Here is a 12,615-nt window from a genome sequence, read left to right as displayed (position 1 = left end):
GGACAACACATTCAAGCAACTCCCTAATGGTCGACTCACAAACTGAAAAAATCCAGACCTTGTCTACTGGTCTTTGGGGGTGTAAGAATCAAATATGAATCAAAAGCACCAACATTACATGAATACATAAGCTGATAAATGTTAGGTTAATGGGAGTTCTTTCCCCATGCTTCACTATGTATGATATGTTAGCTTCAGGTTTGTGTTCAGGTCTGGTGCTGAACTAACTACCGTAACACCAACAAATAAATATGACTGATTCTGAGTGCTGAGTGTCAGCAGCTATATATCCAAAATAGGAGACTAACAACACCTTATAATTAAAAATGGAGAAATACAACTGCACTGATCACCCACTTCTGTTCTTTTTTGGATCCTTCTGGATCTTGGATGTGATGGCATGGATATTTCTTGTTAAGTGAATACAGCATGACCAGGTCTTACCAAAAGTATGGGAGTAGACATGTGAAAATGTATTTATTATATTTATTTTTATGGAACTATTGCTCCAACTTATCACTCTGACAACAGTGCTCAAGGTGGTTTGCAATACTTTAAATTTATAAGGACAGCAGAGAGGGATCACAAAGCAAACACAGGAGGGAGACTAAAAGAGAAATCAACCAGAAGGCAAAGCAAATATTTGCCTAAGCAGAAGCCCTCACCTAGAATCATGGAATTGCAGAGTGGGAAGGGACCATTAGGGTTATCTAGTCCAACCCCATGCAATGCATAGTTGAAGACTAAGTTTCTGAAGCAGGATTTCCACAATTTGGGTGCCACCACAGAGAAGGCTCTTTCTCTTATTGGCGCAACCAGCACTGAAGCTAGTGCCGAGACAACACACAACAGCCTCTGCAGCTTACCCCTGGCATCACAAAGACTTCATTCATTCATTCATCTTATATCCCTCTCCCTTCCTCCCAAAGGAGTCCAAGGTGGCAAACAACAAGAGATCTTAAAAAGCCATCTTTATCACAATTCCAATACAAATGCAGACACATTTTTGCATGCAAACTCAACCTCCTGTCAGTTTCTACCCAAAGTATTTTCCGCCACACAGTTCTAATATTATCTCAAAAAAAATCCGCAAGTCGCATGTTATAGACTGCTATATTCTGAGCTGCTAAAATAAACAGCAGCTGCAGTGCTCTCAGTTTAACACATTCCTTAAAACAGTGTAAGACACACACACACAGGGCACTTCCAGACCGTCACTATTTTTTGGCTGGGATTCAATCACATACTAGGAAATCCAGGCTGCACAATTATAATAGATCTTTGGGGAAGCAGGTTTGTTGCTCAAGGCCTCCTGATCCGAGTTTTTGCCATGGAGAAAGTGACAGGAAAACACATTGGAATGTGTGGAATAATCCTTGCTTTGAGTTTAATATCATCTAACCTCCCCACAAACAAATCAGAATGAATGTTCATTCAGGAGCAAATGTCTCCCTGCAAATTAATCAGGATGCTCAACAAACAGGTCACCTGGAAGGACCCAAAAATATAGAGTAGACCTAAGAATAATCTATTCTATTCTAGTCTACTCAGCAAAAAAAATACTAAACTGAGCACAGTAATTTCATATACAAAAACAGACTTTTATCATGCCCTCTTTCCCTTCCCCCTTTAAAGAAATGTCAGACCTATTAGCAACTGAATGCTGTGCATACTGCTTGCTGCAGAAAAGTGTAGCTCTTGTGTCTACATTTAAACACACTCCAAGCGTCCCCATTAGGCCTCCAAGACTGGCTTGTTTTCTGAGAAAGCTTGAGTAAGCTTTCTAAGGGGTCAGCAGAGTTCTAATGTTTGCACTCTCTCCTATCAATTTGTGGTCCTCTGATTAAATAGCTGGATCACATTTCTGACTGGAAGAGTACTCCTTTCCACTTTTTGAGTATGGCCAGAAAACCAGGACTGAAAGATACAATCGTTTTTTCCAAAGCAGACAAAAAGGGCAGGTAGGGTGGGGAGTTAGGAAAAAAAACAGCAGTTGTCCTTTATCAGGATGAACTACTTTGCATTGTTTCCAATTGTTCCTAATTAACAGTATTACACAACTGCTGTTTTTGGGTACCATCACTCTACCTTTTATGAAGAACTTGCTTTTCAGCCACTAGATGGCAATAGATAGGCGGTTTGCGTCTCTGAAAGCAGTAAACGCAGATGATGTGACAGAGAGCAATTGATTCACATCGAATATATACATACATGAAGATATTGCTCCAAGTCAGCACTTCACTGCTCACTGATTTTTTTTTTAAATAAAAAACCACACTATCAGTGCCATCTCTCAAATTATCAACACATTATTTCCTTTTGTTTGACTTTTCTGCCCCTCCACCCCAAAGACTTGAATAAGTAAGGATGTTATTATCACATGCACATGCTTATCCATTAAATAAAAATCAAATCAGGAAAGCTCTTATCTGGAGGCAGCCATTCCAGCACTGGGAGAGCAGAGAAGCAGAGCTTACTCCACTGGCTCTGCTGCTGCAACAGGCCAGCTCCATCAGGCCTCTTCTCCCTCAACTGGGAGCAGCCATTTTGTCAGCTATGCCAGCTGGTCAATGTAGGAACAACTGCCTAGAAATCGGTGCCTGAGTTTTGAGTTTTTATTTTCCTCTTGCCTCCTGGTCGCTTTCCCCTTGAGTGTTGGTAGTTTCACAGTGCTATTTTTCATGGAACTCGCCATGAACACCTCCCTTGTTCTCTTATAATGGGAATGGCACTCAGCTGAGAGGTGCCGGAATCGAGTTCCGGTAAGTTCCGTCTGGAAAAAAAAGAAAGCCCTGTATTCTGATCTACTTATTTATTAGAATGTAAGCCTACAGGTAGGGAGTGTCTTAGTTTTGATTTCATGTATGCCACAGTGGGAACCTTTTTGGCTGAACAGCGGCATACAAACACAAGCAAGCAAGCAAGCAAGCAAGCAAGCAAGCAAGCAATAAATAAATAAATAAATAAATAAATAAATAAATAAATAAAAATGGCATTCTAAAAAATGTTTTAGATTTCATATCAGGAAAGAAGAACCCCCTCTCCTGATCTTCTGCAGCTAATGAGAAATCCAACTCCATTCTTTCAATTAACCCAGAGTGGATCTACACACAGGAAAACCCCACTATAAATAAGTCATAAATTAAATTGTTATAACAAAAGGGGGGCCCCAATGTAAAATCACATAGAAAAGTTTTGTGCTCTACAGCACCATCTGGTGTTGCATGCTTATAACACATTTAAAATTCTGTTTGCTGAGTCCCCAGTGTGGTGTAGAACCTAAGAACATGCCGGGGGGGGGGGGGGAGAAAGAGAAACCAGCTATATAGTTTGGGTTGTCAATAAGATTGCAGAATTTAGTAACAATATTTTGTTGCTTTTGGCTGCTCTGCAGGCAGGAGAATTTTGAGAGCTCTTTCTCCCACCACAGGTCGTCTATTCTTTTATTCCACGCACACAAATTTTCCTTTCCTTAAGATCTGATGACTTTAATTCCCAATTTATTCTCAGAAATCTCAGACTATTCAGTCAAAAAGGAAAGCGCAGACCAGAGGTGTTGGTTGTGCATCAAACAGTCACCCAAGTAAATAAGAGCTAGAATGCAACATGCAAATCAGGAAAGGGATTCAGGTCTCTGCCTCTCTCATAAGATCCTTAGCTTGTTCAACTATTTCCTGCTTTCAGGCAGGAAATGCAGGACTGAGGGCAAAACATACAACAAGAACAAAAACAAATGAAACACCCCTCCAGCTCATTTCTGTATTAAAAGGCTTTTAACATGAAAGCCCATTTCAGCTGAGTTTATCCAGGTGTAGGTTCCCAGGCGCATTCTTAGTTCAGAATTAATTACCCACCTCTAAATTACCAGAGAGGCTATCAGGGGGGTGGCAATCAGAGTTAATAGCTAGAGGCCATCCTCAGCTAGTTTTAGACAGAGGGCAGGGTGCTTGCAAGAAGGGTAATTTTCTGTGTGCTGAAAATGTAAATCACAATTTCCTGTTGGCCAGCCATGGATTCCATCAAGCAAGGAGAGAGAGAAATGTTTCCATGAAGGCCCTGGCCACTCGCCCTACCCCAAGGCATTTGTTTCCTTCTTCTGATCAGTGTTTGACAAGTTTGGTCTTCAGAGTCACAGAGAAATTGCTTCTTGAAAACAAGATCATGGCCTCCCCATGCCCCATCTTACAAGCTCCCAGCATCTCAGCAAAGGGATGTGCTGGAAACTGACCAAGCAACAAGCCAAACTTAAATAACCACAACAACCAAAACCATCATTAATCAAAACCCACTGGGACTTGTTTCAGAAAGGAAAACATTTGTTTCGATGTCTATGATTTCCCACCAGCAAAAACAATAACAAGAGATTTTCAGCACTCCGCTTTTATTTCCCCAACACTCTTTAGGATGGATCCAAATGTTTCATGCCTCAATGGGAGTCTTCCTCTAGCGCAGCAGTGAGGAACCTTTTTCTGAGAAAAGGTCATTGATTGAGGGTTAAAGTCAGTCAGGGCTGCAACTGATCATGGGCAGAAACAGATCAGGTGGTGGGTGGAGCCACAGCCAAAAGTAGGTGGAGTTTCCAGCATCACATGACTGAATAGCCCTTCCTCTCTTTGTCTATGCCACCCCATGCCTTCTCTACCTCTTCTCACCACATACAACAAACGAGGTGGTTGGTTGCCAGATGGGTGGTCAGGACATAGAGAGTGGACTGGCAGCATCCAGAGAGCCACAGAAAAGGATTCAGCCTGTGTGACAACTCTGGCCAAAGGAGAGACTAACCTGTCCTTCTCCTGGGCCCTAGGTAGCCTAGCCTTTGCCTTGCGCTATCCTCAATAGCAAGGTGGCTGGCTCAGAAAATGGTAGCAGAGAACCCATGTTCATACCTAACGTATTTTGCTAGGGACAGGGATAGGAGTAGCCCCATACTGAAGTGATCAGCTATCTCCAGAAGTGACTCTACGCTGCATTCCAAAGAGGATGTATCTGTGTTCTGTGATAAGTGCCTTCCATGCCACAACTGTGAGCTCTGGAGTCCGATCCAAAGAGAAGCATAGCACCGGTCAGCATAGAACACAGAATGCATTTCCTCAGGATTTTAATAACAGGTTATCTCACCTGTGAACGATCCCCTGCCCTGCTCTATGTCTGAAAAAGGAAAGCAAATATAGACAACACAGAGAAACCCTATTTGACTTCCAATCCTTTTCCAAGGACATCCCATCCCAATTTTGAAACGTGAATGGCAATGGCAAAACATTGTGACCCTTACACATGTTCTGTACAGAAGGTACAGCAACAGAAGTTTAATTGAGGATGGGTGGAAATCTCTTATGAGTATTCTCCTCCTTTGTAGAAGAACATTGTATGCAAACCACACATGAAATTATTGGGGGATGGTAAAGGTTCTTTTTGCTTTCTGCATTTGTGTCAGAAAATGACTACTGTTCACCACCTGGTGCTATGAGGTCCTGTTTAGTGGGCCACCTGTGGAAAAGTCCAGTTACAACACAGTAAAGCCAGAATAGTTCTTTTTAAGAAGCAAGAAAAAAAGTCATTAGTCCAATCTAATGTTGCACCTCTACCCAGCAATTAAGGAAATAATAAACATTCATTTGGTTTCTTGTTCCTGAAAGCAGAGCTTATGAATCAGAGTCTAGGACACTGAGCTGGCATCAAGAGTTGTTTAATGCTATTATTCAGATGATTCAACAGAATTCACAAAAGCATGCAGCTTGCTTTATGGTTGGCTGTCAAGGGGACCAACACCTGAGATCTGAAGAACCAACTCTTCTAATCTAAGGTGTCATCAAAGCTCAGAGCACACATGTGAAAAGATAACCTATAACCAAGGCAGATGGGGTTTGGCCTGATACTACTTTTGACTGTATTTCCCCCCCCCCCCATAGGATGGGTTCGGAAAAGGTCAACCTGACACGAGTTGTAACCCCACTCTAAAAATCCCTTATGGCTGTTCACATTCAGCTCCAAGGTACCAGGCACACTGTTTTCATCAAAGGCTGCTAAACCAGGTCAGTTTCAGGTCAGCAGGAGTGCACCCTGGTAGTGCAGGCAGCACTGTCCACGGAAAAACACTCTAAGCTTAAAATGGCATAAATTTAAGGTTGAGCATAATGGTTTGTATGTGACTATGACTGCAATCCTATACACACTGACCTGGGAGTAAATTCCCACTGAATTTGACTTACTTCTGCTGAGACAGGCTTTGGATTGCACAGTAGATTGAATTTATTGTATTTTTTAAAAAATCTCAAATCAATGAGACTATCAACATGTTTAAAAATTAAACATTTTCTGAATTAGACATAGCAGATCACATCTCAAGGTGCAGGGGTTGTCTTGTATTTCCATAACCATGGAAGCAATTCCTGTGTTAATAAACAGGGGTGAGCTCAGAGGGTTGATTCATGCCAAGGTTTAGTTCCAAAGCTCACCCACGCATTCGCCATTATATCTGAACCACAACTATGGTTTGCCCTCCAAACCATGATTGTAAACCCTGGATCAACCCTGGTTTGAATGGCAAGCAGGTTCAGATGTAATGGCCATCTATAGCCCTAATCATGTGTTCCATTTTGGGCTTAAATAGGCAAGGAAGGGTGACTTTTCAGAGGCATGCTAAACTCTGCCACCACACTCACTGGCACCTGCAGGTTGAAGGGCACCTTCTGCAGTGAGGAAGTCTCCTGTGCTTGTGGAGCCTCTCATGTGTTTTGGAACCCTGGGAAATCAGGTTTCCAAACCAGAGGCTTCACTGCTTATCCTAACCTTCCTACTGCAGATGGGAACACGCAGAAGGTAACAGGGCTGGGGCTGGAGCTAGTTCGCTTGTTCCCTCTTTGGAATGCCACAATAGGTCCTTTGGCTTGCATCCATTGTGACCAGAATATTGTAATGCAAACCATTTTTCTTTTTAAAACCTCTAGCTATAGAGCTTGGTAGGTACAGCTCCTCTCCTTGTTGAGGCTAAGGACAAATTTTTACTTGTTGAATATTTCCCTTTGACAAAGTCATTAAAGAGGCAGGAAAACGTTCCAAGGCCACGCATTAGGAATTCCGCTCAAGGGGTCTGAGAAGGACAGAAGCAAGCAAATAAGTTTTTGAACCTGCTGTACAGCCATACAACACAGGTTGCATTTTAAAAAGGTGACTCGTTTAGCAATATCTGGGGAATGGCTTTCTTGAGGTGAAGTGGAAAGGGGAGCCATTTCTTTTTAGTAGCGTTATCTCAAGCAATAATATAAATGCCACTTCTAATATCTCCTTGATTTCCCCCCTAAGTATCTATTAGCAAATCTAAATATCTATTAGATTTGTTTCTCTCACAGGGACATTATTTTTAAAGTAGTAGATGAGTTCACAGTTGCGCTGTTTTATATAAACTTTTGTGAAATCCTTCAAATTAATTGAAGCAACTAGCCACTCTGTAAAATAATTTCAAAAGTGAGGTGGGGCAGAGCATATTTTCAGTGGTACTCACCTTTTGGGACTCTCTGTTCTAGAAGACTCATTAAGACACCTTCGTGCTTTAGCTTCACCCAAAAGTGAAGACTTTGGGGTTGTTGTTTTTTAATCAGCAGAGCCTTTTATAATTATTAATGCTGCTGTGGTTCTTTTGCCATATATTAAATGGATTTTATCTTTTAATGGAATGTTTTGTTAACTTTCTCATAGTGCCTTTTGAAATGCTCTGATTCTTTAAAGTGACCAATGCTCAATAGATAAATGCATAATTATCATTTTAGTTCAAAAGTTTTGAACTGATTGCTGCATTAGCCAATCAATCAATCAATCAATCAATCAATCACTAATGCCTTTCAGTTAAAACCAAGATTGCCTTGAATGTACAAGTCAGCTACAAAGAAGCAATAGAGGTCCTCAGAATGTGTATACCATCTATCTATCTATCTATCTATCTATCTATCTATCTATCTATCTATCTATCATCTATCTATCTATCATCTATACAACTGGAGAATCTATTAAGTAAAATTCATAACAGAAAATTATATTTATTGCTGATTGGCTGAGAATATACACCAACTTGCAAAAAGCAAAGTCGAAAAATGTGTTAAACTTTTTAACCACGTTTATGCCTGTTGCTGATATATAAGTTACACTTTCTTTGTGTAACCCAAGGAGGCTCACCTGGTACTCACCTTTTTGGCATTGGGTGACCACCTTTTTATTCTTCCAGGTATTATATTGTTACAACACCCTCATGCTTTTGGTCCTGCTGTATAAATGTTTTGCTGCTGGTGATTTTTGTTTGTTTGTTTTATATCGAGGTTCATTTTATTCTGCTTTAATCTTTATGGTTTTTTATTTATTTATTGCTAACGTCTGTTCTCAAGCAGCAAATACATTTTGTAAACAAACAAACTGCTAGAATACAACACACATTCCCACATCTTTACTTAGCAAAAGAGTTTTGCATGGAGGAGTTTGGGGGGGGGGAGAGAGAAAGCGTGCTTTATTATCTCCCGGTTACACAGAAACCCTGTCTACAAGGAAAAAAGAGTATATTTATATATATAAATATATATACCTGCATTCTTCAGCAGACAGCAGCCCAGGGCCATTTTTGATCACTTTGTTGTGCTTCTTAAGAAAATCTCCCAATGCCCAACAGGCTTTGCCTCTCCTGCATACTGTTCTCTGGATCTCAGAGTCCCAGTGATATGTGCAAACTGACCTGCAGAAGTGAGGGGGGAGACCAGAGGGTCGAGGGAAAATCCCTCCAGGAAACACGCATGGCACAGATTTTTTATGAACATCTGCACGCCCTCCAGCTTCCCCTTCTAGACAAGCACATGGTTCAGCCCAAGTACTGGGTCTTTCTAATCTCTTCACCGTCCAGCATAAATGGTAAATCAGAAGAGTGAACAGTAATCCTACTGCTCTCACTCTCTGTCGCATGGAGGTGGAAGGGGGAGGGGAGGTTTAACTCTTTTGTGGCCTGAAAGAATCTCTGGAATCTCTCTCTCTCTCTGTGTGTTTTCAAAGATGTTGCTTAAGTGACAGGCCTGGAAAGAATTACCCAGGTTCCCAAGAAGTACGAGAAAAGATAATTTACCTGAGGAGAAGGAGACTAAAAGAAAAATTCAGAAGCTTCTGTCACTATTTGTTTAAAAACATTTATGCTCCACCTTTCCATAATAAATTTCTGCCATTAGTAAAAGCAAATAAAAGGGTGGGTGGGGGGATAAAATAGCATATATCAAAGAATTTGAAACAGCAGAGAATAAAATCACACCCTTCATGTGCACAAGTGCTTCTGACCCCTATGATTCACCCATGAAAATGGCGGGAAAGAACAGTATGCTGAAATACTACCCCAAAGTTCATCGCATGAGCAGCAGTGGTATGTTCCACGGAAAGTGTGGGGCAATTACAATGCAAAACTTCTGTAATGTTCTGGGTGGGTTAAAATATGCAAACATATATATATATATATATATATATGCTTTCGTAGATTTTCACGGGTACAGGAATGCAGGTTTTGGTGTCTTCGGGTGTCTTCCCGTGTAAGAGTTGGGGTGTCTAGGCGACGTTTCGACGAGGTCTCACTCGTCATCTTCAGGCTGGTGCTTTCGGCTTCTTGTTACTGGAACAGGGAGGAAACCTTCCAGCTGACAAGAGCTCTGTTCCAGTAACAAGAAGCCGAAAGCACCAGCCTGAAGATGACGAGTGAGACCTCGTCGAAACGTCGCCTAGACACCCCAACTCTTACACGGGAAGACACCCGAAGACACCAAAACCTGCATATATATATATATATATATATATATATATATATATATATATATATATATATATTTCTGGAAGCAATTAACATGCACATCAGTGCTAAGTTTCTCCTTTTTTCTGTAAGTACATTTTATGTCATGAAAAATATTGCTTAAAACTCAATAGTTATCATGAAAGGAAACATTGGGAAAATGTGGTTTGAAAGACAGAGAGAAACCGGGGAAAGTACTGGCTCCTCCCACTTTGTGCTTTGGCCCTGCCCAACAGTGGCATGGAGCCAGGCTTCAAACCAATTGCCCCTAAGGGAATGAATGCAGCCCTGGGGTCAAGATTTCTCACCCCTGACCTAAATTTTCTTCCATCTCATTTCCTTTATTTCAAGATAGTGTTTCACACACACACACAAAAGCAACGTAACTGATCTTTATGATTCATCTCTCACCTCTGCTGTCAAGTAACTGGATTATGACATGCAGAAACAGTGTCGAGGGGCGAAGGAAGCAAATCAGACATGATTATTAAGTAAACAGAGAAATAGGTACTATAGTAAGAAAAGCGCAATGAGAATCTGAATTCTCCTTTGTAAATGATAAGCACAAGCAAAAAAAAATGTTGTCTAAGCAAAAGCTGAGAGGTGCAACTTGGATTCATAACAGGAACTGAAGCATAGCAGAGGTTCTCTGATGCATTAAGACAGCCCAAGTCAATAGAAAGTCTGGCTGCAACAGAGGCAGCGGGCTTGGAGAACATGACCTAGATAAGATACTTCAGCCATCCAAACAAGAGGAATCAGCAGCTTACACAGCCATGCAGAGTTTCCTAAAAGGCTTGTAATTGTAGCCCCCACAGACTGCTCTTTCCCTTCCTCCTGTTTTTCTTTTATTTCTTACAAAGATAAGTCAATGCAAGAGATGAAATCAAGGGAAACAAAGGCAGGGGGAGAGATTGTGTGCCTTCCAACAGACTTTATTTAAACATCTATGAAAATCTAGAGTGGCTGCTTTCTAGTTGGAAGTCCTTGTTCAGTCTCCACAGAAAATTTTAATACCCCCTTCCAAGCCCCCCACTTATTTTGGTGGTGGCAAAAAAATAACGAAATAAAAGTAGTCACACATTGAAGTTGGTGGAAACCACCTCCTCCCCAATCATCAGATCGATTATTATATTGGTGAAGAGATGTTAATCATCTCTGCTGGATCACCAGGCAAAACACTTTAGCTATCCCAGATGTAGAACGTACATCTAGATACATACAAGATACACACACGAAGTCCTCCTGCCCTGAATGTTATTTAGGCCTGGCTTCAGGATCTTTCTAGCCACTTCTCCATTTTTATTTTAAAAAAGAATGCTCCCCCCCCAAGAAAAACCATGCTGAAGGAAGGAAAAGGTGCTTGACATTTTGTTTTCTTTAGGAAGTCATAATAATTTTTAAAAGGTTGAAATATCAACAAGTCTGCTTTCCCCTCAAAGTGACCTCAAATACCAAAGGAAACATACTTGCTCTCGGTGCCTGAACAAACCGCAGTGAATTAATTCCGTGTTGTTAATGGCAAGGATGCAATTGCTCTGCAGACAACCCATCCAGATGTGGGGAAAATAACTTGAGGAGTTGGACAATTCAACGAGCTGGGGCCCGTCACTTTGATGGTCTCCCTCAATCTGCCGCACATTTGCACACATCTCAAAATTAACCAGCAGTTTGGATAGGATTGCATAAACAGACCTCCAGACTCCTGGAGGAGGGAGAACCTCTTATTTCTTTTCAAATGCCAGAAGAGGCCAGTTTATGGAACTGTATTTTTTCCACACTTTTCAGTATGTTTGCCAACCTGGAAGAGTCACAAGCGAATAAGCGATGAAAAATGAAAATGTGCAAAGTCACTCTCTCTCACCTCTCACAGGGCTGTTTTAGGGATGAAGAGAAGAGGAGGAGAACCACACCTGCTGCCCTGGAGCAACTTAAGAGGGCAGGCGCGATAAAAATGTAATAAGAATTATAACAACGAATTATGGCATTTTGTTTCAAGCTTACACTTCTGTACCTGCAGGTTAAAACAGTCCGACCCAAAAATTTTGTGGAGTCTATGAAGCAGATCCACCATATCAACTAGAGGTCAGACTCCTGACAGGATACAAGTCAGTTTTAATAGCCTTCTCTACTTGCAAGTAGCCCTGAGTTTTGCATTTATAGGAAGTGATAGAGACACACGTGACGCCATTATCATACTATACTTTCCCCTCTGTCCAACCCAACTATTATTACCCATGTCATAAATGTAAAATTTGAAGTGATTAGTTAACTAGAGTGGCTGTAGAAAAGGATTTTCTCCAATGTTTGTATCAAGAGACATCTTGACTTTATACATACAGCCGTACCTTGGTTGACAAACGTCTTGCGAGTCAAATGTTTTGGCTTCCAAATTCCGCAAACCCGGAAGTGAGTGTTCTGGTCTGCAAACATTTTTTGGAACCCAAACGTCCATCGCTGCTTCCACTGCTTCTGATTCACTGAAGGAGCTTCCTGCAGCCAATTGGAAGCCATGCCTTGGTTTCCAAACGTTTTGCAAGTCAAACGGACTTCCGGAACAGATTCCGTTTGACTTCCGAGGTACGACTGTACATTCCAACAGTATGATGGACCATGTTTTAAGCTCATCTCTTGAGACCACTCTAATTAGCTCCTTCTGTAGATGAGAGATGCTTCCATTTCTCCTGATCATCACTCCAAAACAAATCTCCTGTACTTTTAATTATTTTTCACTTCTATCACTGGACAAGGAAGGCTATAGCGGAGATAAAGCTGTTGCTCAATAAATATTGGGATTTCAAATGAACTTTTCC

General features: G+C 41.2%; 1 protein-coding gene across 3 annotated transcripts in view; it reads right to left on the bottom strand.

Annotated features, from left to right (window-relative positions):
• Positions 1–12,615, bottom strand: part of NHS (NHS actin remodeling regulator) — a 236,975-nt gene that overhangs the window by 57,007 nt on the left and 167,353 nt on the right. Inside the window, exon 1 of one of the 3 annotated variants that reach the window (XM_083501796.1) lies at positions 8,570–8,718. The exons of the other annotated variants lie outside the window; for them this stretch is intronic. Coding sequence (XP_083357922.1) covers positions 8,570–8,603 — 34 coding nt within the window. The 5' untranslated portion in view covers positions 8,604–8,718. Of the gene's footprint in view, positions 1–8,569; positions 8,719–12,615 lie in introns of those variants that run through there. 3 annotated transcript variants of the gene reach the window in all.

Source organism: Podarcis liolepis, assembly GCF_965112155.1.
Source record: "Podarcis liolepis genome assembly, chromosome: 4".
In the NCBI taxonomy this organism is placed as follows: Eukaryota; Metazoa; Chordata; class Lepidosauria; order Squamata; family Lacertidae; genus Podarcis; species Podarcis liolepis.
The sequence above is the reverse complement of the archived record's forward strand: the minus strand, read 5'-3'. Positions and strand labels throughout refer to the sequence as shown.